The 25,693-nt window shown below is 52.0% G+C and overlaps 1 protein-coding gene across 1 annotated transcript; it reads right to left on the bottom strand.

Annotated features, from left to right (window-relative positions):
- Positions 1 to 676: 676 nt before the first annotated feature.
- On the bottom strand, positions 677 to 24,606 carry LOC122380472 (protein ABHD14B-like). The gene is made up of 5 exons (XM_043363640.1): positions 24,377 to 24,606; positions 11,187 to 11,498; positions 6,045 to 6,213; positions 4,694 to 4,932; positions 677 to 1,619 (listed from the first exon to the last, which is right to left on the bottom strand). Exons 1-5 carry the CDS (start codon positions 24,464 to 24,466, stop codon positions 1,419 to 1,421), a joined length of 1,011 nt encoding a protein of 336 aa, XP_043219575.1. The 5' UTR covers positions 24,467 to 24,606; the 3' UTR covers positions 677 to 1,418.
- Positions 24,607 to 25,693: the final 1,087 nt, after the last annotated feature.

Consider the following 25,693-nt stretch of genomic DNA (forward strand, 5'->3'; position numbering starts at 1 on the left):
TGTTGAACATGTAGGGGTACCGTAACCGTATTTCGGTTCATCTGGACTATACTGTCCCGGCTGGTGACAGGCATGAATCGAGGCGTAGAGGTCGCTTCTCGTGGGCTCAACCATGCTCAACAAAAGCAGTTTTCACAGTATACCATACCTCCTCACTGAACTTGACGCTCTGTTCTTTAGATATTAATTGCATTAGGTTGGCTAATGAACATTCATGACACCAAAAGTAGTACTGCATTGGTTGGCTGTGCCATGTCTGTCTTTTGGTTCCCCGATTCCTCGAGTTACTTGAATAGATCTTTTTATATATGCTTGTGCTTACAAAGCCAATTGTCATTTACTCGCTTTTCTTGTTTTATATTTTTAATTGCGGTGATAGGTGCTGCAGGATTGTGTGCCATCTTAATACCCATACCTAACTTCAGCGTACCTAGTATTGCACTCCATGACTGGCGCGATTAAAGGAGACTTCATCTGGATGCAGTGTGATCAAAGTGCCATCTGAGATAGCTGTTACGTCATGCCCTCGCTGCACCTTAGCAGCACACAGTACGAACCAGATGTGATTGTCACGCTGTGGTAGTCTGGATTAGTAAAGCCCCTTATCGTTCGTGACCTACTTTGGACGACTTTTCACCATCCTCTCCCGTTCACCCTTCACAGCCAAAGGCGCCTCCTTGTTGTGAGAATGTATTTGAGAAGATGATTGTCATCGACCCTTTAGAGCCGAGCTCTGTGGGCCGCCGTCACATCAACAGTGTCGTCGACAGCGGCGTCGGCGTGGGTCACGTCGGACACGACGTTCTCGGCTGGGTCACTCCATCAGACCCGCGGCGGTGGGCCGTTCAGTGCCCGGCACCGGGTCCGCGCGGATACTCTGCTACATTGTGCCGCGCCGCGACTATTCACACACTCCTACTGCGCCGGCCAGGGGCCCGCGGCAAACGGAGCTCCGCTCAATTTGGAATTTGTCTCGCGGTACACGGCGGCGCTGCGTTTGTACGAGCGGCGGCGCTACGCCGGATATAAAGACTTCAAGCGCTGAACAGTATCACAGGACGTCGCGACACGGCAACGCGACGCTGTTCTGAGCTCGCCGGCGGGTCGCGAGCGCGGCCGGCCGGCGGAAGACGTGCTGATCAGACAGCGTAATACGTGTGTACTGTCGGAACGGCGCGCCGTGGGGCTGGCTCTCTCTCTCTCTCCCTCTGCACGCGCCACATTCACCCGCCTGACACCCGCCCGGGCTCGGCCCCGGGGCGGCGGCTCGTCTGAGAACACTGCCGGTCAGCGGCCGGATCGCGCGGCCACTCAGTCACTCCCTCACTCAGTCCTCAGGCACCGGTTCGCGGCGTCAGTCCGCGCCCGGACACAGCCCGGCTGTCGCTCTCTCTGACACCCCTCAGTCACTCGCGCGCTCAGTTCTGCCTCCGCAGCTGCTCCAGGCTCTGGACGAAGTTGTGCAGCATCAGGTGCCACAGGCCCGGGTTGTCCAGGTAGGCGGCGTGGCTGCCGTTCGGGATGACGCCCACGGTGGCCGTCTTGATCTGACTGAGCGCCTTCAGGGAGGACTCGCCCAGGCCGCGGTCCCGCGAGCCGTAGATGATGGCCGTCGGCACCTGGGGATGGGAGACGGAACCAGTTACAACACGGCACCATGTTTCAGAGCTCGAGGCGGTGAAGGGCTCAAAAGTTTGCGTTGCTTGCTGGTTGCAAGAGCAAAAGTGAACAATAAACTGATACAGTACAAATTTCTGGGATTGTTGTTAGACTTTTTCGACGCATGCGAGTAGTAATGACAATTTTTACGATATTTCATTAATATTTTGTGCTAGTTCGCTTTTCCTCTATAACGTAATACATGTAACACGAAACATGGTTGCAATTTATTTGTTGACCAGGGAAAGGATATTTTTGGATGCCCAGATGATTTGATTATTTTGTCAGAAATACTTACGCTTTAGGAACACTTTACTCGCAATGTAATAGGTAAAGGCACCGAATCATGATATGTATGTTTATATATGAAATATGCATTGTTGACTCGTATAAAAGCAAAAATATAAATCCACATAAGCCCTTCACATCATCACACCTGGAGCGATATTGTAAAAGACATATGAAAGGCTTAAGACTGGTGACGGGATATCGCCTGAAGGTCATTCACCGTCGCTGAGTCAGAGGGAACCAGTGTGGGATTCTGGCACCTCATTCCATAGACACTTACGGTGTCATCCACCACAGCCAAACAGTAAAGTAGCTTACAGCTCATGGCCAGCCAATGCGCTAAGTGGAACACAATGGCACTTTGTACGGCTACTAGCCGAAGCGTTTGGAAGATTCGCGAGATTAGGGACCTTGGCCATGGCGGCCGGGGTGTAGCGCATGGCCCATCTGTTGCGAACTACTTTGTCAGATAATTTTAGTGAAGCGATGAGCACGAATAACCCTTTGACTTGACCATGAAGAGAGCTGTGTGGATTAACGCCGACCTGCGAGCATATACCTACACCTGTAATGGTCCTGTATGTTGCGCCTAGACAAACAAACAAAAATGACACATTTGTCAGCACCATTAGAATCGCATGCATAGCGATAGGGAATTGATACTAGATGTATGTTTTTATTATAGCGAATTGAGCAATTAATTATAAGAACCATTCCCCTTTGGAACGTAATTAAGATGGTAAAGTCACGTCTTCTACAGTCTGCGAGAACAATAAAATACAAATCAGATAGGATCAAGGCTGACTGGAGCCGACAAAAACCCGTCAGACAATGCGCCAAGGGTGAAAGGATTCTTGTGGGAAAATATTATGAAGGACAAGATAATGCCAGGGGATTGGACGGCCTTTTCTGCCTCTGAGGCGTGCTGGAAATGTCTGTACTTTTGAGTTCCAGCATGATTGTCTTATTTGACGTGATGCCGGTTACTGCTGCAGATGTTCCCAACTAAAATGTTGATGGAAATGTGAAAACCCTGGCCTATATTAAAGTGTTTTCCATTCCATGGCGACATCGCGATTGTTCGCGCTTATCTATGTACATTTTCAAAAAGCTTATTTGACCCATAAACCTGTTCATATGAAAACATATCCAAGATACATATACAAGATGTGTATGGCTTATTTAATTGGTGATCTACCTTGGATCTACCTTACCAAATGACGGAGTACGAGTACAACCCGTGGGTACCGGTTACGAACAAAACAGCGTAACGCCAAAAGCTAGCACCGCTACCTCGGCAGTCAGTGCCCTCTGAATGCATGGAGTTTTATTTTTCAATGACAATGAAATGACAGCGCTGTGACCAGGCGCATCTCGTCTAAACTACGTCGATTGTGCAAAAGCTTGTGCGCACAATGTTTCAGTTGCTACGCTTGCCAATGGCAGATATGCTGAAACCTTTTCAGCTAACAAATCTTGAATCTGTTTGCTTTTTAACTGAAGCTGAATGAGCGGATTGTAGGCATCAGCGGTGCGCAACCCGCAATATTAGCTCGGACAATAAAGGCTGAGCCACCGACGTTATACACACACCTTTTGACCTTCGTTCCTATCTCTTTCGTTGTCCTTCACCGACAAAAGTGACTGTAACTCTAAGCTTCTCTCATTCTGGCGCCTAGCATGAGTTCATCATAGATTATTAAGGGGCTGTTTGGCCACTATTTATTTTACCTGCACTTGACAGTTGGTAAACCCATCGGTGATTAATTGCCTCGCGAGGTGATTTACTTGCCTTGATTCTTAAGCTTGGTTGAAAATAGCTACAACAAATAAGAATTAACTCTTAAGCATCCTAGTTTCGTTTCAGAGGTAACTATTGAAAGTTTCTCTTTCGTTACGTTAATTATAAAGGAATTAATAGAGAGAGTCCAGCCTTGGTGCTAGCACCCGCGCTCATTAGCTGAATATCATTCACACGGGACGGCCTGTGAACGGCCTCATATAGCTGTGCAGATGAGCGTGCATTCGCAGGGCCTATTCAGATGCTGATAAGGTGACCAGTTACGAAGCCGAAAGCCGCGGGACAGTACTGCACAGTTACGACATAGGGTCCGTCCGTCCGCATGAGTCATGCAGTTGCCAGTCTCCGTATTGTAAACTCGAAATGGAGCAACTTGAAGCGAGTCATCTCTCATTTCGACACGGTTCATGGTAAACAATTCCAGGGCGCACTTTCTCTATGGGCTGTTCTATGTTTAACAACAGCACTAAATGCTAACGCTCGTCGTGAAAAGAGCTTTGTTTCTTTGTGAAACCACAGTAGTGGCTGAGTTTTACTATGAGGACAAGGATAATTGGGATGAAAAGTTTGTTTTCTCCAACGAGTTTCACAAATGAATCGATGTAATCCCAGATGAGCAAACTAAGAAGCAATCTTGCAAAAGGTCCTGCGCTGTTCGTGCGTGGTGATCCCACAAATAAAAACTGGAAACATACAGCCAGAACGGGTTTGACCAGATCTCACCCCCTTTTCTACAATCCAGTTTGGATGGGCACCACCCTCTTTATCTGATACATCTAGCTTGTGCAGCTCTTCACCTTTAACAAAACCAACCAAACTCGATATAGACCGTTTCATCCACCCTTCTCCTCCGCCAACCCTCCTCTTCTCCCCTTATAACAAGTTCACAACCCCCCAGATCCATACAACCTCCCGGCCGGATTCATTCGTCACCCCACTACGTACTCGGATGGTGCGCGCCTTGATGGGTGTAATCTTCTCCGTGCCGACGGGCGCCACGGGCACGTAGCCGACCAGCCAGGCGGGCTGCTGCATCAGCAGCGGCACCGAGTACTCTCCGGACGCCGAGGGCGACACGATCACCACCTGGTCACCCAGACCGAGCTCGTAACGCACCGACTCGAGGAACTCGGCCTTGGACAGCGAGCCCGGCAGGCGGCCCGTGCTGCGGGAGTTGGAGAAGCCTGCGGGAGCGGGGAGGGTCAGAAACGGGTCGGAAGAGAGTGGTGCTGGTCGATGAACTAAGAGGATTACCAAGTGTGCTTTTACTTTCAAAGTAAAAGCACACTTGGATACAAAGATCAATTTGCAGCTCAATCAAAGTCACACAAAGACCTTTTAAACTTATTAAAAGGTATAACATTAAGCGACGTGGTTACAAATGAACACCGTCAAGATTAATATATTGCAGGCGCGCTGAACCCCTTCTTTGTATTTAGAAGTGCTACATCACACCTCATCTAGCTTAGCTGCTAACCCTTTTGCACGCTCAGGGTCACCACCCCACGCCTTCCTCACGCAGTCCCATCCCATAGCCCATCAGCGCGGCTCCACCGGGACCAGCGACCCTGAACGTAGCGCCTCGGACGGGCGTGGGGGCAGTCACGAGAGCGCTCTTTTTCATTGCGCCAGGTGCGAAAAACGTCAGGGTGCCTCCACGGGCGGTCACGCACGATCACATCGTCGTGCAAAGCCACCAGTGACGGTGGTATCCTTATCACACGCGTCACAGTTTTCTGTGACGTTGGACTGACATCGTGACACAGCCTAAGGTTAGATATCAGTCGCTCAATTAGGATGACGTTTCGTGACGTGACGTAAGTCCGTCGCTGTGACGGCTCACTGCTCATCACTCCGACCCAGGACCGCCTTGACCCGGGACGGGCGATGGGAGCCACTGACTGTCAAATTGGAACGGATGCCGTCGTATGAAACAGCGCGAGGCCGTTGGCAAAATATGCTGAGTAGGAATGGAACGGTCCGCTGCCTGGCCGTCTGTGGTTCCCTCTAGGGAACTTCATGGTGATTTAAGTGGCGAATAGAGCCTTTCAAATCACGTTTGGGGATAAACTGAATTTCTTCGAGCCCCTGCCTTAGTTCCTGAGAGCGAATAATTAATATCATTTTATGACGGTTTTTATATCAAGCTTGTCTTTAAATGCACCTTGGAACCTTTGGACTTTGCTCTTGCCCTATTTATCATTCACCTTTTAACTTTATCTGAAAATCTGTGCACAAAATCACGACAAAATCTTCCAATGCCGGCATCGTTCGGCCCTTCTACGTTCATACGCACCGGGCAGGTCGATGGCGACGGCGTTGTATCCGAGCGCGGCCAGCGTGCGCAGCGTTTTGATGTCCTGCCAGGTCTGCGAGCTGTACTTGGCACCGTGCAGCAGCAGGAAGGTGATGTCGTCCACGGAGGACTGCTCCGGCAGCGCCGCCGCGTAGAACACGTCAACGCCCTGCGGAAGAGACGAGGGGGAGATGTTAACGCTGCGTAAGACACGTCACCACTCTGCCGAAGGTGACGGGAAGGGTTAGTGGCTTGGGGAGACGAGACAAAAGCCAATGCCCTGCGGAGACGTTGGTAAGAATGTCAACGATGCGGGGAAGATCGGGAAATGTTGATGCCCTGGGGGACATGATGGACAATTCAGCACCTAGGAGAGAATGCTAGGCAGAGAATGAATGAGGGAGGAGATGAGAAACAAGAGGAAATGTCAGCACCTGGTAGAGACGAAGGTAAGGTTTCATTTTTCTACTGATGCCATTCTTGTTGTACGGTTCAATTATCACAGTTGTATCAATTTCACGGTACGGCCATCCCGTGTGATTTTGTCGCGCTTTGTCTCACGGTATTCTCTCACGGTGTTATATCAGTGTCTGTGGCGATTTTCGGCGACTGTCTCACGGCATGCGTCACGGTCGGCGGCTGATGAACCAGGCACTGACTGAAGTACCATCGGGCACCTCAGCGAGGCAGGGAAATGGCGTGGGAATCGACACAACCAATTACTAGACGGTCATTCCGTCAGCTCATACAGTCAGGGTCTGCGCCATGTGAAATTATGGAATTTTATTGTCGGCCCATGATAGCACGTCATTGTGAGGTCGTCAACGAAAATGTGTGAATGAACTTGATGGGCTTTTGCTATATGAAGTTAACCGAATAAACAGTGCGTGAATGATAATTGTGATGTGAAGGCAAACAGAAGTCGTTCGGTAACGAGCTTTACGACGCTTGTGGTGTATAGAAGCTTAAAATCGTTTCGGTATTTGGCCGTTCCATTTGCGTTCCTACATACCTTGGGAGATTAATGGGTTACAATTGCTAAATATCTGTGTGCAATTGTGCATGCATGCAGGCTATGTCAGACAAGCCTGAGCGATTGCAGGCGTTGCAAACCGTCTGTGCTCGAGAACAGAAGCCGGCTGGCACTGCCACAAAAGATTTCGTGCCTGCCGTATTAGAGCTGAAGTAACGAACTGATCTATGAGGCGTACGCAACAGCGGGAGTCGGTCATGGATGTAGGCTTAGATAAATCCGTGTTCAAGCGTGCGATATGCATTGAAAACATGGAATGTACGTTGTTGCGGCATGCATCATGATTGGCGCAGGTATATCACAGCTTTGAAGTGATTCTGGTTATTTTTGTCTTCATTTGCTTGGTTATTGGCTTGATAATTTATCACAGCCAACGCAGGTCATTCACCTTGCAACCCAACGTCACAGCTGTTGCCGGCTGTTTCGACCCAATGAACTTCAGTCAAATCTCTTGGACAACGGATTTATCTCATCACAGCAGTGAATGGAATTGGCAGTCTTCCATCGGCACGACCTGTTACTGTCCGTTTCCTTCCATCCTGTCAGCGTTCGTCGCGGCCTGTCGGAAGTCAGCTGGGTGACAGGTGAACCCGAGGCACCGGTTCACCGCCTCCCTAACCGGTGGTTCGGTCGGAGAACCAGCCCGGTGCGGTGCGCTGGTGCAGACGGCGACCGGTCAGTGACGCAGTATCACCACAGGTTTCCTAATTTCAGATGAAGTAACGGCTGTTCCTCTGTCAGTGGACAAGCCGGTGGATACCCCTTTCTCATTTGCAGATTTCCGTATATTTTACAATCAGGAAGTCAAATTTGCAGAGCTCAGGAAAACTGGTGACGGCCCGATGTCGAGTAACCAGCTGAACCCTTTGTGGGTCGATTGTCACGACCATGTAGGCTTGTAAAATGTGTCGTAGTACGAGTATGTGTGTCATGCTGTGAATTTCGGGACAAGGTGAACTTGATGCCTGGATACTAAAGGACGGATATTTGATGTCAATTATTCAGGTTTCTGGTTAATCAGGATATAAAACCAAGGTAACCCGGAATGATGTCCTCAAGGATGACCTCACGAATCACGCTAACATAAGGACGGTGTTGTACGCGCTCCAGGAATAGCTTTGTTCGGACTTAGTTTTAAGCTGTTTGATGGTTTCAAGGCGTGATCCGTTGAAGATCAGGAATAGATCCATATATATTTTAGAGACCGTCTTTAGTTAAAGGTTGCACTTTCGGCATCGTAACAATTTCATCTGCTACATGAGAACAAACTGATCATAGTTGAAAGGTCAATTAATTCACTCTATCAGAACAACATTATCTGGGAGGACTCTCCGCTCAATAAATCGCGACATGAATCATTTCCAGCTCACAAATGATACGTTGTAACCGTGTAACAAATTGCACGACCTCACGATAAATCCTGGCCGGGCGAGGGCATGCTCTAGGGTGAGGCGATCGCTCTGTTCTGGTGTACCCACCCACCTCCAAACCCGCTCTTGGCGTGTTCATTTATTAGCAGTCACGGCGATCCTCCCCGGCTCTGTGTTCCGCCCTGCGCCGGGTCACGGTGGGTGTGGACTGACGGATCTCGTCTCTAGTTTCTAGCCAGTGTGTCTGTCCTGTCGCGGGGCTAACGGTTTGGTTTGAACGGGTCTGCCACCGTTGTGGGCTTTCCCAGGTGTAGAGCGGCAGTGGCGTGGTGCTGTCAGTCTCCAGGTGAAGTGAAGGCACCTGAAGGAGTTGCAGGTGATCGGCTGAAGGCCAAAGTCCTTCAGGGCAAGGTGCTTCCTGGACAGATTTTCCTATTGAAAACCGGGCGCGGAGGAGGGACAATTTAGGGAATAGATGGTGACCAGAACCGTCAGGCAGCACTTCTTGAGGGGAGGTCAGGGAACAGCTAGTCGCTAGCCTTCAACGCCGACCGCTCGTCAGCAAAGATAATTATCTCTCCGATATAACTACAATTAGCTTCGTTTATCGATTCATGTCACACAATCCACATACTTGACCACAATGATCTATAACAAGAAGGCAGACGGATGCTGATGTATCTGCTACCTCACGGCATGACATGTAAATTATTCACTGCGATATAGCCTCTACACACGTATGACAGCTACCCATTACAGATTACCCTTTACCCAGACCCGGACCAGGATGCAGGTGGGCGGACCGGCATTCCCCGGGTCTGAGCTGGCCGCTGTGTGGAGCGGTTCACCGTTACAGTGCCCCAGGATCAGAGGCTGCTGCTAACGTGTGGGCGGGTTCAGCAGTGCAGCAACATAAAACATTTATGATAAAAGACTTCAGGTTACACGATACTTATATGGAATAGGAAATATATTAACTGTTGGCTGTTGTTGATGAGCATGCGACATCAAGACTGAATATAAATCAAAGCTGTCATACCTATTCAGCTTGGGGATTCCCAGTTATCACTGCAGCAGGGCTTCTCCGACTCGGCTGTCGCTCTGGTCCGGTGGTCGCCAGTGCAGCTGTAGCTAGCACACACCCCAGCGGCCCCCGACCCTGCCCGGTACCGACCCGTACCGCCGTCCCAGGCCGTCCCAGGCCCGGCCGGCCGAGCCGCCAAGGTCGTGTCAGTGGACCGGCCTGGTCTGCTGGCTGCAGGGCCGACCAGCCGACCGGGGACACCGTGCCCCGCCCCGCCCTCAGGTCACCTCTGAGACGGACTACCGAACGGTCTGATATAGTCTGGCATATGGAGAACTATGAGACGAAATTCTATTACGGTAAGCTCTTTTCCAGCGAACCGGCTATTTTTGGGAGCCGACGATAAGATTTGCGACGGGTCGTCTGGTTGGAAGCTTCTTTTTCTTTCCTGCTAAGATAATTTTTACGAAACTGCAATAGCTTCTTATCTTTAGAGATCGTGTGGGATCGGCGTCATCGCCCATAGAACCGCACAGCTCGGTCTTTTTATAATCAGATTTCTGATTATTTGACCCATTTTGCTGTTAACTTTCAAATTTTTTATAAAGTAATCTAGTAAGCAGATTTCATGAGAGACTATCATTGCGATATTTTCTATTCAATTGATAAGGCTTTGAAATCGGCTGAGCACACCTTTCTGTCATCAGCTGACCTCTAAATCGCCATGCGATCGCAGGCCTTGACCACGGTTTAAGACGTGCTGCTCGAGTCGACGGCACGACTGCTTTCCCTTCGCCGCTAAATAACTGCGCTTCTGCGACGTCAAACAAACCCTCCCCCTCCCTCCATCAAATCCCCACCCCGCCAGCCGGTTTTCAGACCAAGCGCGGCAGGCACGCGCTGAGTAAACCTCCAATCTCTACGTCAGAGGGTATCATCCTCCGAACCGCGCGCCTTAAAAAGTCCCGCGCACCCGTCTAAATCCTGTGCCCTTGGTCAACCGATATAGAATCACTTTTTTGTGGAGTGAGGGCGTTGCTCCGTTACGAGCCAGATTGAAAGCTGGAATTAAAATGCAACGCGCTTATCTGGAAGCTATCGACGTTTCACAGCTTACCGATCTTATTATCGTAATCATATGAGTCTCGGATCGGATTGGCAACGGATTCTAGAACGTTATATCCGCTGAACCATTGCAAATACCAGTCGTCTTAATGATATTACGTGAAAACTCAACCCAGGGCAGAACTCCTAATGAATTAACCTTTCTAGAAGTGGTTAGCTTACAAGCTTGCTCTTTTCTACGAACAACTACTTATTTTGTTTGCTATATGCTCGAAATTAGAAAGTCTTTCGAACGATGTCAAATACTCCTTGCGGGCTTCTCGGCTATTTTTATTGAAGTCTTATAGAGCCTCTACAGTCTGCTCCATAATCCCCAGGATCAATCGCGGACCGTTCATCTACGGCGGCACCCCCGCCCCTTCTACGTTACTCACAGTCCTTACCCCGCGTCACCCACCTTGGTTTCTGTGACTGTTTTACACCTCTACCTGCCACGGCCTCCGTCGCCCCCTCCCTCGCCGTCACCCGCGTCCCTTACATCTATGTCACTGTCCCCCACCACAGATCCTCGCCCGTCAGCCCTTACCTGAACGGCGATGACGCCGGTGTCGCCCCTCGTCGTCACCCACGTCACCCCCTCCGTCACCCACCTGGACGGCGATGACGCCGGTGTCGACGCGCAGCCGGTCCGGGTCGACAGCCGGCAGCTGACCCCTGCTCAGGTCCACTGCGCTCACGACGCGCGGCGACTGGGGCCGCGCTGCCGCCGCCGGCTCCGAGCGGGCCGTCGGCGCGCGCACCGCCGACAGCGACGACGTCGGAGGCTTGAAGAGGACGTCGTCGTTCACTCCGGCCATGATGATGGGAGACTTCTTGCCGGCCGCCACCAGCCGCTCGTACAGGCTGTTGCCCTTGACGATCTTGCGCGGAGGGAAGAACGACGCTGCCGACTGCGGCTCCGCCTGCGAGAGGAAAAGAAACGGTCAGCTGGGGCCTGGAGAGATATAAGGGTCAGGAATCACTATATCCTCTAGAGACCCGAGAGCAAGTTTACAGATAAAAAAAGACGAAATTTGGAATATAGTCTGCTTAAGTGGTGCGATTGATAAATTTCCAGTCGTTTTGGCCTTATGCCCCAATGCGCATGCGCAGTGACCTGTATACTATAGTATACATTCGGTTTCAGAACTTATTTTTTTGCACTTGGTTGTTAATATTAAAAGTGATAAATATGCTTTTTAAGGGTCGCATGGACAATGTCTAGCAATGTGATGAATGGGCTGATGTGTTCTAAACCTTTTGAGGTGATATCTGCATGGAAAAAAATCATACTTGTTGTTGTAAACATACTCAGGAGCATTGGGGGTGACATCTTGATTACCTAACTCGAGGTCACTCTCACTGTCGGACCCAGGAGCAGGATCGACTCGAGGGATGTACTCGCCCAGTAAACATGCCGACGTCGGCCGACGTGGGGGTGACGTCGGCATCTCAGCATCGGCATGCCGACGTCGACGCGACGTCGGTCCAACCTCGGCACGACGTCGGCTGGATGTCGGATATGCCCGCATGTACCGACGTCCAGCCGAGGTCCAGCCGACGTCGGGCCGACGTCGGACCGAGATCAATTGCTGAGGTCCAGCCGACGTCGGGCCGACGTCGGACCGATATCGGCCGCTGTTTTGACCGTTGAAATAATATAAAATGCATGTTTCATTTTTCATAAAGAGCTTCTGTATTCAAAATATCCTCAGGAAACTCAAATCTTCCTCCACGCCGCAACCCCCTGATCCGGACTGGACGGGAAATTTTAACCCATTTGGGATTGCCCGTAAGCCTAGCTCGCCCGTAGCCGGGTGCGGTGAGTGCTTGGGGGCTGCCCGGCCTATCCTTTGGTCAGGCTCAGCACCGGCAACTCACCAGGGCCGGGCCCAGTTCATATAGAAAGGCCAGTCGGCAAGTGTCACTTTGCCAAAGTGCCACTTATCAAAGGGACACTTTGGGAAACGTTGGTGCAGGTGTGTTTGAGTGGCTATATGAATCCATTGTGGGGTCGCCTTTTCCAATAAGTGTCACGTAACAGCAATGGGACCAGGGACTCTGTATGAACTGGACCCAGGGTGCTCGCCAAGAAGACCAATGTCTCCATCCTATCATCCTTCCGGCTCTGAAATGGTCTTGTCAGACCGAAAGGGCATAACCCAACAAAACAAACTAAATTCGATCTCTGGCCAAGGCCCTCTAACCCTCTGGCTGCGTGGTTTAGTGGTTAGCGCACTAACCTCGCGTTCAAATAACACGGGGTTCGAATCAATCGCCACGCCATGTGTGGATCGCCCATGATCGTAAATACATACATACATACATACATACAATCCCATCGCCGGCTGATGCTTTTGGCGTGTTGTCCCAGTAAACATGCCGACGTCGGCGACTGGGGGGCTCGAATCCCGCCGCCGGTTGATATTTTTGGCGCGTTGTCCCAATAAACATGCCGACGTCGGCCCCGTCGGTCCAACGACAAACGATCTCGTCAACCTCGGCAAACGACCTCGGCCCGACGTCGGCTCGACGTCGGCTGGACTTCGGCTGGACGTCGGAACATGCGGGCATGTCCGACGTCCAGCCGATGTCGGGCCGAGGTTGAACCGACGTTGGGTCGACGTCGGGCCGAGCCTCGTCCCGAGGTCGGGCCGACGTCGGCATGTTTACTGGGCGTCTCCTGAATCAGAGACATCTAGGTCGGATCCGGAATCAGGTGCTTCGAGCATGGCCTTGATACTGGCAGACGACAGGCCACCTATAAAACAGCACAGTTTATCAAACTTCGCTCTATAATCCGACCTAACTTTTCAGTGATGGCATGCAGACTGTGACGCCACGATCCCTTTTGGTAGTTTGACCATTTATTCTCCATTCAATAACAGTATTTTACCATCAAATACCAGTAAAACGCCGTTAGGGCGATGAACGAGAGAGCGCAAAGGTGAGTCGTTTACGTGCCTGAGTGTGAAATGGTACCCCGACTGACTTGTGGGCAACACCATACTAACCGGTCCCTAACGTTGTGCCATGTTTTAGCGCAATAATTATTGAAATGTGTCCGTGGGAACCACAGGTATGTTTACGCTTCACGTCCTGAAGGTATACTTGAGTGCACATGTCCTGTTGTAATGTAAGCCTAAGTGTATACTATAGTACACAAATCAAGAAACGAGTGAATCCTGATGGATACCATAGTATACACATTCAATAAGTAGGATTTAATTTTGTGGTTTAGGTATGACAATTATCTTAATATGTGTCTTACAGTCACGATACAATAAAGTTTTTTTTTCAAGAGAGTGGAATATAAGATATAGGGCACTTGCATCATCGGGTGGCATGAAATGATAGTCTGAAGTCCGGATGTATACTATAGTATACAATCAAGTACGATAACACATTTCGTCAAAATTACGAACGCTAAAGCAAAAATAACTATTCACATATTTGCACAGCACCTTTCTCATAACTAGCAACATGTCAAAAATGATGATAACATGGCATGATAATAAGAAAAAAAGAAAACATGTCGGAGCCTCACCTGAACGCGTCCGTCGCCCCGACGTAGCGAAATCGAAAAGGCCCCTGGCGGCAAATTTTGCAACCAAAGGTTTGTTTTTGGCACCAGATGGCAGGCATTGGATCAGTCTGAGGTATGACCATAGCTATTGCGATCTCGGAGTACATCGGAGCGATATAGACGGCGCTGAAGCCATGTATACTATAGTGCACCCGGGGTCTCTAGAGGATATTCATGCTGGGAAATTTCAGCTTCAGGTCATGATTCTCGGTTCGATTCTTTGCTGGTGGAATGGTCCACGGCTGGCCTGAAAAGAACGTCTTATCGGCTCGTAAATGGTGCACGCTAGCTTTTGAACTAAATGAAATCGCTATGAATTATTTGCATTGTGCGTTTTTTTTTTACCAGAAGACACTGCTCAGAAAGAGGAACGCTGCAAAACTTCCTCATGAGGAATGTTGGATCAAGCCACGAAGAGGCATTACAAATGCACAGTTGCACATGAACTCAGCATACGAATAAGACAAACAACGCGTCAGCAGCAATCGCTTGCTTATGCAGGAATGCTACTCGAGTAGTAGGAAGATTTCCAAGCGGAAAGGGCATTATTATTCACAGACAGCATTACTGTCTGACGTTGGAGACAAGCTGAGGGCCAGCTTCCCAGTTCATTCATTGGTTGTCACCATAGACCACCGGTGATTACTCATTTACCTTGAAGAGTATGAAATCCAAGAAGACCACCCTGTTATCATTGCATGTTGACTACTCAGCGGCTGTTGTATTGCGAGTATACGAGTAGTGTCTCGTTCGCCGGCTGGTGACAAAAACTGACCTACGCCAGATAGCTCGGTATGACGTGCGTACGGCGTCTCTCGGAAGCGGGTGCCGAAGGGCTCGAAAAGGTCTCAAAGGGGGTCAGTGAAGAGACAGGGCGTCATGACGCGCACAGCGCAGCGCTCTTGGCAGCCTCACAGGCAGCCTACGTAGCTCACTGCATACAGCAAGCTATATCAAACAAGTGAGAGTGACATTGGGGCTGAACATTTGACCATTGCTCTCCACCTAGGTCTCCAGGTGTGACCCTGATCGTAGTACAAAAGTGATGTTGAGTGTGGTTAAGAGGATGGTCCGCGATTTCAGTGCCACTGACGAGCAAATTCCGGTCGATTGTTGTGAATCCGGTCAGTCGTGACGGGATTCTTTGCGAGGCGGGAGAGACGTGGAGAGCCCTCCTCCGAAGCCCGGCTCACGACGTTGTTTGTCCCTATTGAGACATCGGGCCGCCGCGTGTCACGAGCACGGCTCGACTTGAGGCCATCGGTCACGAGGGTGACTTTAGGCCGGTCGGAAAGGAACTCTACCCAGGCTGGGTCGGGTCGGGTCGTGACTCTCCCGGATAGCCGGAGAGCAGAAGCTGTCTATCAGCACAGCCCGACCCCGGTTTGCGGGAAGCGCGTCCCGGCGACCCGACCGACACCGAGACTGAAAGCAGACCCGCCGCGGCCAAGGTCGCCCCCGCAGGTGTCGTAACCTTTTCCTGACCCAGAGAGCCGACTGGGCGCCGCCACTAGTATGTCTGGCTGCTGGTCACGGGTCAGCTGTCTTGTGCGCAGCATTCAATGCACCCGCTGAGAGTGACCAGACTCCAGCGTCGACGGATTTATGATTTGCGTAATGGGACAATGGTATATTGCACAGAACAGCATGCAATAGACATTAGACAATGCATCAAAGCTCCATTGATATATGAATTTTACTTCCGACGTAGCTGGGACTCCAAAGGAAGTCAGCTCTACTAAGGACATTATGAGGTCTCCCGAACCCTCCTCTGTGGGTATCGACCAAGCGCTAAGCCCTCCGTGCCTACATTCCCCGGCTTAATTGATGTGCCGCTACTGTGGAGATAACTGCACCGCCTCTAGCCTGGGTGGGTCGCTCTGCGGGTCACCCGATACCAGCGGCAGGCCGGGCCAGGCCGACCTCGGCTCCACACCGACTGATGAGCTGGGCAGTCAGCAGAGGTCGACCGGATTCTGTCCTTCAAAGGGGTGACGCCCAGATGGGGTGCCGATCCGGCCCCGGCAGACTGTACGCTGAGAACCTGCTCCAGCACAGACGGAGACCGACAACTAGTAATAACCTTCAGCGAGCGAACCTCCAGCGAGAGACAGCCCTGCAAAATCCTACAGATGATCGGCACACAATTATCTGACCATCAAACCGGCTACCAGGGCGGACTCCGAGACCGGCGGCCTGGGCGGACTCCGTGCCTCGCCGAGAGAATCGATGGAGTGCACCGAACTGACCCAAATGTGTCCGCAGCGGCGCGTGGGGACGGCGACGCGCCCTCAGCGGCCCAGCCCAGCTCTGGGACCCTGCCGTTACGCAATGAAGCTCCACCTCAGACCGGGACCAGTCACGATTGGTCGAGGGTGGGGCCGTGCTTGCTCTGCACTCTGACTGCGTTGACTTTGGCTACCGGTCACTACGGTGGACCCTCGGTGAATGATGTGCGGAGCAGAGAGTGAACGTCTGGTGGATGTGCGGTGCTACCGCATCTTTCACAATGTCAGGTCAAACGGCATTACTTGCACTTTAATTTCTAGGACCGTCCATGGAATAAGATTTGTATGTGCAGAATTGTCCGGGAACCCAGGTTTGTTTTTCAATAAAAAAAAACAATTCTGAGGAATAGTATTTTTTAGCTATTCGGCTTCTGAAAGCCATCAGGATAGTTGCCAAGGTAGCGATGTCAGTTAATTTTGTGAGCGTGATTCAGACGACCTTTTCCAGGAAGTCGTAACCAGCTTCAAGCTGTGCGTCTCAAACAAAATAGTCACGAGGGCCATTGCGTACAGAATGGCCGTCGTTGTCTCTGTTGCACGTTTTTACGCCGTTTTTTATTGCAATTTTATCTGTTAGCCAGCGGGTGGGTGCCCGCTGTGGTTGCAGCCAGCGCATGGGTCGACTCGCATTTGGGCTGTCGGCTGAGGATGGTGGGGAGGTGCTGCCGACTGCTGTTGTCCATAGGAGGCAGGGCCGTGGCTGACGGCTGGGGCGACTGGGTGTGGACTGCACGGGGTTCCCCACCCCAGCACCGACCCCCCACAATGGTCCGCCGTTACGCGGCCTGCCGTGACGTGAGGGACGGCTGTTATAAAGCCAGGTCCGGCCGTGCCTCTCGGACGTAATTCAACAAGGTATTCACATTTCAATTACAGGCCTTAACATCCAATGTTCCCCTGGCCCCTCAGTCTGATTTACAAAAGCCGGATACTGTGAGCTGCCAGGACAATGGGTTTTCCTTTGGGCGGGCTGTCGATGTCGCCGCGACGAACCACGCCCTGTGACGTCACGGTAGGTGACGTCAGAGGTTTGCCAGGGAGGATAAGGGACATCTCTGAGGCTGGCATCACAAAGGGCCTTTGTTAGTAGCGCATCTTGCCGTGATCTTATCACAGCGAACACAGGACCGCGATAGGCATGATACACGGGCAGACCTAACAGATAAATTGGAAGATGTTGACGTCACAGCTCACCCAGTTCCCTACAGACCGCTGGGACTGATCGTCCAGGCATCCACCAGCCCTGGAGGGAACAGAACAGCGAGAGCTGAGCAGTACCTACGAGCGACGAAGGCCATAAAGAGAGACGGCTGTCGGATATCAATCAAATGACGAAACCCTTCTCTAAATGAGTCCGAGCAACAGCTTGATGCAACACCCGAGATCCTGTCGTTAACAGCGCAATCAACAGCACACACGCAAAGAATGGCGTGCAGTGGGCGATCGCAGTCGACCTCGCAAACCGAGCGGCACCTGAAATGGCTGATATCCTAGTCGAGGAATGTGGCAGTTTTCTTGCCGCAAGTCGTAGCGAGAGAACAACATAAGTAACGGTTCTGAGGGGCCTTCCCTTGATGAGTGATTGCTGTCATCCCACCGCAGAGTCTAACAATGCACGGTGAAGGTGTAGTTGCCGGACCCGCGCCGCTCGCCCGGACCCGCCGCTGCCGATTGTCTACATTCTGATACACCGGGTCACGGCCAGCCTGTAAAATCTCCCGGTGGAAGGCGTGGAATGACGCGCTCAGCCGGTTACCGGTCCCTGGGCCGTCCTGAGAAGACGGCTGGTCGCAGATCCGCCAGACACGCGACATGAGTCACGCGGAGATGAACCTCGCTCTCTCGCTCCACTCCTCAGCTCGGTTGGCTGATGACAGCTGATGGCTGAGGCCGACAGAGATGCGTTGTCATGTCCGAGTCGCTGGCGAGGATCACGATCTCAACTGACCGCATGTGTCCCCCACATAGCTGCGGATTGTGGGAGCGGAGCGAGGCTCAGTGCGACACTCTCCCCTCCCCTCTGACCCCCTCTGCCCCGACTGCAGAGGACAAAGTCGGATGGCCAGCGCACCTCGCTGTCACAGTCTCCACAAGCGGGGATTAGCCGGCGGCCCACTGGCGATTACCGTTCGGCACTGGCAGTCAGCTCTGCCTTTCTTTGATAAGCCCCAGTCAGGGTCAGAACGCGGAGTCTGCAGCGGTCCCCAACAGTGGGAATCTCAGTAAATTGGCCCGTCTCCCAGCGGACAGTCGGGCCAGCTACACACGTGAAGGCCAATTTTCAGCCAGCAGACATCGACAGCTCAATCAAAAATGTCTGCCCCTGCATTCCTTGCAAGACTAGCGGACCAGGAAAACTACTTTGGATTCTTTGCATCGTGTAGAGAATAGCACACGGTATCACGACCGATCAGGCCCTCAAATGTACCGTAATCCCTTGGAGTTTGACTCAGCGGGAGCAATCTGGCTGCTTGCGATCTCTATACGTTTGCCAAACGGCTGATCAAGATTGCCGCCAACGGGATCAAGTAGGACATTGGTTTAAGAGTTAATTATGATATGCATGGATATGTTTTCGTTAATATTACATATAAGTTATCAGAATGATTAAGTCTTTGTCCTTCGGATGCTCTCAACGATTTCCAGGGTTTCCCGTACTTACCCTGGACTAACCCCGTAAAAAATAAAGCCACGTGCTGAAAACAACCCCAGACCACAAGGATGAGGCATTCTTGGTTCATATCCTTACGAGGAACTCACTCTGTTGAGATCAAAGCCTTCATGGATCCTTTACTTTGGACATCTTTGGACTTAGAAGGTAACGAATTTTCCAATAATTCCTTATTTACCCTGTCCCTGCAAAATTATCAATTCACCGTGACCTCACAACTTCCTCGCGCAGCTGAAGCGTCAAACACGCGTTTCCTCACGGCTGTCACTCAAGGCTCGCGCGTCTTGCAGCGTCATATTCGCTCTATGACGTGCCAACGGTGTCCTTCTGTGGACCTCGGTCCGCTTCCGCGCACGTGACTGGGTGTTTTGATGCCCGTGTCGGCCGCGCCCTGCCGGACTGGCCCGCTAGCGCCGGTCGGCGGTCCTGTACTGACACCGGACAGCGGAGGGTGTTTGGACAGCTACGGGAGGTTGTTCGCTGCCCGCTGAGGGCCCCCGCCCTGGCCGGAGGGCTGTCTGGCGCCCACGACAGGTCGCGGAGTTGACAGCCCGAACAGTCCCGACAGGCCGCGCAGCTGATCGTCCCAACAGGTCGCGGATCTGACAGTGCCTACAGGCCGCAGAGCTGATCGTTCGGACAGGCCGCAGTGCTGACACTCCCGACAGGCCTCAGAGGGGCGTGGCTGGCGGAAGGCAGGACCACCGGCCGACGCCAAGGCTGACAACTCGGCCGGCAGGGGAAGCAGGGGGGGGGGGGCGACAGGCTCCGGGGGACCAGTCGGACCCCTCTCGGCCGCCGGCGCCCCCGGCTAGGTCGCCCGGTCGGTCTTCTCTGGACCGACAGCTTCGGCAGCAGAGATGACTCGAAATGCCGCTCCAGACCGTTATTCACAATCTCTTAACACAGGTTGAGGCTGCGCAAAATGATCGTTAATTGCGATGGGTAGCTACAACAACAGCGTTTAATTGGTGCGCTGCTAGGTAGCCAGTTTCCATTGTGCTTTTTAGTGCGTCTTTAAGTTGAAGACACGCCTATAGCCCTATAGGTATCGAGTTTTGGGAGAATTAGGAGCTGCAATCTGTGAAAAACCAGGTCACTTGCTGCTGGACAATTATAGGCTTTGGCTGGGGTGTGCTGGGAGAGGTGTTCCAGCTTTTATGCCAGTGCTTTTCGTTTTGCAGTGTGTGCTATTATGCAATATGATTTGCATTGTTTGACTAACTAGTAACTTGCTTCGTTTGAGACTTGAGAGAGGCTTTGTATGTCACTATATTAACAAATTGTCAGGGTACATTGTCCTCTTGATACAGCGCTCTGCAGTTTTGCATTGAAACAGCATGATGATGTTGAAAGAATGTGATCTAATTGTGAAATTTTGGCACGGTTAACATTAACACAATTTTTTGTTGAACGAAAAGCTTCGCACTGGTGGCTTATCATGGCTCCCGGTCACTGAGGTTATGTTCTCCTATTGGCAAAACTGACCGGAACCTTACCTTACTCTACTGGGGAAGTTCCTGGTTATGACGCTGTCACATTGGCGTTTCTCCCCGTGAGCCGGCTGATTTTTCCTGCTCTTGTGAGATAAAAACTGAGCTGCCAGAAGGAAGCATTAGGCGTATACGATATTATCTTAGTCTATATATCCTGTCAAAGCAAGGCTAGTTCGAGATTTGACCTTCGACCTGATCACATCCCGTCAGAGTCTAACCATGTTAACCGATGCGATGCGATGCGATGGTTTTCGGAGGTTTAGCCTTTGTATCGGCACCTCCTTGATTTCTTAAACTTTACTTTTACTTTGATCGATGGGTTGCATTGTTATGGTTGGTTTGTGTGGCTAGGATTCTCACTAGGGGACAGGATTGGGTGTTGGGAGGATGAAGGTCAACTAGGATGGAGAAATTTGTTTTATTTCCAGCAGTCTTCTTTTCTTCCACAGCTTAAGCAATACTTCTTTCTTTTCTTCAATATCTTCCTCCTCAAACAGAAACATCCCTAAAATATCCTTTGCATAGGGTTTCTGAAGATGCATTGATTCTTTTCTTTCTTCTTCGTAGGCTGGGCAATTCAATATAAAGTGGGCGAGGTCTTCATTTTCTGCATTGCACATCATACATCTTGTGTCCTCTTTCTTGTATCTCTTGCGCTCATTTAGAGGAAGACAGTTAGCTCTTGCCTGGAAAAATATTGTTGATGCTTGCTGGTTGTCAATAAACGTTACTTCCTTCTCACCTGGCACATCTCACCTGGGCATTTTGATCGAGTGCCTTTATAGTCGGATTGTTATTGGAAACGCTTTTGACCTCCAAGTCCATGCTCTATTTATGCATGATGGCTAAAAACATCAGTGTGGGCGTGATTCACAAAACGCTAGCCGTGCGATTATGGATGTTAATTTTTCTCCGGATCACTGGCTTTATTACGCGGTGCTCGACCGACCGGTGACGAGGCTGTTCTCGCAGCCTGTTCGATCACCTTCGGTAGCTCCTCCGCGCGCCTGTCCCTGGGTCAAGGTCGCAAGGATCAGGGACGGGCGCAGCTCGTCTTCGGACGGCAAGAAACGGGTCAAGTTCGCGGCGGCGACGCGCCGGGAGCGCTCCCACCTCTATCGACTCTGTCAGGTCAGAATCGGGGCCGGCGCGCCCCTCCCCGAGCCCAGCGTAGTTCGGCGCGCGGGCAGCGTGACGCGGAACCGCCGCGGCCGGCGCGGGTCGGGCGAGGTCAGCGCCGTGACCCCCGAGGTCAGCGCCGTGACCCCGAGGTCAGGCTGCGGCCGGAGACGGCGGCGGCGGCCGACCCGGGCCGGCACCAAACGAGGTCACCGGGCCCGCGCACTAGGTCACCGGCAGCACGCAGCTCGCCGCGGTCGGCGCAACTCAGGGCTGGCCACAGGTGCCATGCCCGGGTTGGGCTGCGCGGGGGCCTTTGGTGAGTGACTTGAGTAGCTGCTGAGGCTCTGCTGTATAACTTCTGAGTGGCTTCAGAGCTACCTTCTATGCATATTGCAATCAGAAACGGTTTCCTAATGGCACTACCGAACCCTGCTCAAAGTCACAATGCGATTACAGCGTGACCTTTATGCTGAATTTATTACGTCTCCATTCAGATAGTTATCTCCCCTCTCTTCTCCGTCGAGCGTTACAAAGAGCGTACATCCGAGATACGCCATCTCCGTATGCAGGCGGCGACCGACGCGAAACGTAAGCCCGTGGCCATTTCACAGTCCGCGACCGCGCAAACAGGCAAAAACGTCTGCGCGCAGGGCCGCCTCTGTGCAGTTTGCGCAAACAACGCCGCGCCGGCGGCGGACAAAGAGGCCGCGATCCGCGCGGCCACGGCCCGGCCGGTCGACGGTGATGAGTGCTCTGACCGGGCGCCGGTTCAGCGCCTTTGATGATCATAATTTTCCATTGATACGCATCAAAGCGCGGCGCCGAACCGTTAGGTGGCGGCATAACGGAGTCGCCCGCCGCGGTAGTCAGTCATTTCCGGCGGCTTCCGGGCGTCACGAACCAATCAGTCACGACGGTCACTGGCGGTCACTGACGCATACCGGGGGTCGACGGCTCGTCACCAACACGACGGTCGGTGCCGGTCATTGACGGTCAAGGCACAGGTTCTCACTGTCACTTTGGTCACCATCTCGTACTTATATAAGAGCGATGTGAGTGCGACCATCCCCAATACGGAGAACGTTGTTGCATTGACGTAAGCTTTTCGAAGTCCGAACACTTGAACAAGCATCAGGTAGTGCTGGGTAAATTTATGTTAGTAATGTTGACGATAATTCAGCACGTTGCGTAGCTCGCTGCCATTTCAGGTGAGGGCCCGTCCTTGCCATACCAATTGACTGAGGTCCCGAACCATGCCGCTTTATTAGGACGTTTGTCATTAACCACTGGAAAGAAGTGTCGGATGGTTCTGCCTCGTGCGATGCGATGAATGCCATTGCGCAATGTAATGTGACTACGACGAATTAACGGATTATTGTCCTAAAAACGTATCGTAAAAGCTAACTATTTAGGCGTCTGAGCGTAAGTCCTTGAATCATGTCGGGCTTGTTCACAAGGCCTTCTTGAATTTCGCATGGGGAGATTTGAAGGATGAGTGACAGCTACTTCTCTGCACTTTGCATAAATCCCATGGTGTTCATTAAGCACCATTACGTTTCGCAATCGTGCATTCCGATTAATAAATACCCCTGAGAATCTCATCAAAAACTGGCACGCTCTTGTTTTCTTGCACATTCCGAGCGGCGCACACTGAGCATGACGTACCTACGATAAACTGTCCATTACGGACTCCCGTTCTGGTTCGCTGCGGGTACCGCTGACGAGGCTCGCTCGGTAGCTATGTGCGGCTTGCGGTGCCCTGGCCGCACCATTCGGAAGCTCTGACATTGGCCTGCTTGTGGGCCGAGCCGGGCGCCACAATCCAGGTCAACTGCCGACGGCACGGCAGGCCAACAGCACCGCAGCTCGGCACGGTGCAGGAGCGCGAGATGCGGCTCCGTTCGGCTCGTCAGAGACCAGCCGTGACGGGTATGCTGTTGAGTGGATGACCCACCGACGACACCTCCCGCCGCGTCGTGACCGGCGATTGACCCGTGCCGCTAACCGCCGACTGACGCCAGACCGGACGCGCGCACAAAGACGAAAAACCGGTCGGCCTCATTGTCAGCGGTCGGTCCGCATCCCACCAGTTCGTTACCCCGGAGCGCCGGTACGGCGCGGTGGTCGGCCGGGATGCAGTCCGGTGCTGCAGAGCTCAGCTGTCTGGGTGGCCCGGAGTCTGATATTTATCGGCTGCCTGGCATGTTGTCAGAGCAGACCGACACGAATGATGTGCTGAATATCGGCCGAGCGTCCATGCATGCCAAACACCCGGTCTACCTTGATCTAAAAGCATTTAAAGGGGATGATTGTTCTGGAGCTAGTTATTGGAGCAAAACGAAATGCTGCAATTTGGAACGCCGTTACGAGAATCCATCAGGCGTTTCTTGACGTAATCGTAAACCGGCCAGACCACAGCGGTTGTTCCGCTCGAGTCCTGTTCAAGCCTTTCCATCCTGATGTGGCGCAAGCGGCATCAGCGACTACCGCCTCATGGCGTGGTTCGCCCGACAATTTCGCCCACTTTCGCAACTGCAACTACCGCCGGGCGCGGGTCGTGCGAGCAGAGCGCGAGCACCCCGGCGTTACTGGAGCGCGTCGGTCGCCGGGCGGCCGCTCACCGGCGCGCGGCACTCACCTGAATAGTCTGCAGCGCGGCGTAGATGACGAGCAGCAGCAGGGCGGCGGTGGCCGAGCCGAGCGCACAGCGTCCTCCGGCGGAGTTCATGGCGGCCTGTAGGGCGGGCGGGGCGGGCAGGCCGGTCACACAGACGGAGCGTGCTGTCGGAGGCGGGGCGAGCGGCCGACTGCGGCCGGCCGTGGCCGCCGACGCGGCTCCTCAGCTGCCGGCGTCGGCCGCCAGGAGGGACCGCGAACCGGACCGGCCGAGTAGCGGGCCGCCGCGCGGACCCGGCCGGCCGGCCGCAGCAGGGGAGGTCCGCCAGCAGCAGGAGGAGGGAGGAGGTCCGCCGCCGCAGCTGGAGCTGGCCGTGACGAGCCACCGCCGCCGATCGGCCATCGATAATAGCTCGGACACGACCGGCGGGCGACATTGAGCTGTCAGAGGTGGCTCATCCACAAACTTCTCTTTATGCAGAAAATGCACAAAGAAGTGTGCTGCTCATTGGATGGGGTTTGTTGACATATAAGTGAGGTGTTCTGATTATATAATATACATTAACAGGTGAAAAATCATTTAAAATATGTTTATGAATAACAACTTAAAGTAGAATGTGAATATTCGGACATGATTTTGATATATTTGAGCGAATGATGATTATCAGAAAATCCTAAAATACCAGACTTTTCGGCTACAGGCTGTCTTCGTCAGTGGATGGACTGATTCAGGATGCGATCAGCAAATGCATTACAAGTTTTCTTCACTTCTAAGAAGAAAAATGAACAAACAATTTCGCGTCACGGTTATTCCTTTGCGGCAATATCTGATGGCAGTATCTGCAGTACCTATCTGTTTCATGCAAATGGCTGTTTAAGCAGTGCGATAATCATACCTTCTCGCTCCGTAGCCTATTTGTAAGTCGAAATGGCTAAGCGGCTCGCTCTGAATAATGGCCTCAACCTGTATCGTCAGAAAGACAGCTGCCGCCGGATGTTCCAGATATGCTGGACAGACGGGATTTGCGCTGCTACTGCGGTCAAACATGATGTCAGGCACGGGAAGGCCTTGTTGAAGTCATGGGTGCTTAGTTAAAGGAAGGAAACGAAGGATTTACGCCAAAAGTTGTCGCAGATTCAGCGTCGTAGGGAAAGTATAAGCTCAGCTATAAGTACCCATGCTTTTTCACCTACATTCCCATAAGCATGCTTGGTTTCCGTTTTACATGCGTTTATGTGGGGAGTCACGTAAGTTAAATCTACGGAGAGTCACGTTAATTTACTGGTGCTGCTCAAAATGTAAAACAACAATACACGTTGTGGATAGGTGATCGTAGAT

This window comes from Amphibalanus amphitrite, unplaced genomic scaffold (assembly GCF_019059575.1).
Source record: "Amphibalanus amphitrite isolate SeventyFive unplaced genomic scaffold, NRLGWU_Aamphi_draft 000098F_arrow, whole genome shotgun sequence".
NCBI lineage: Eukaryota > Metazoa > Arthropoda > Thecostraca > Balanomorpha > Balanidae > Amphibalanus > Amphibalanus amphitrite.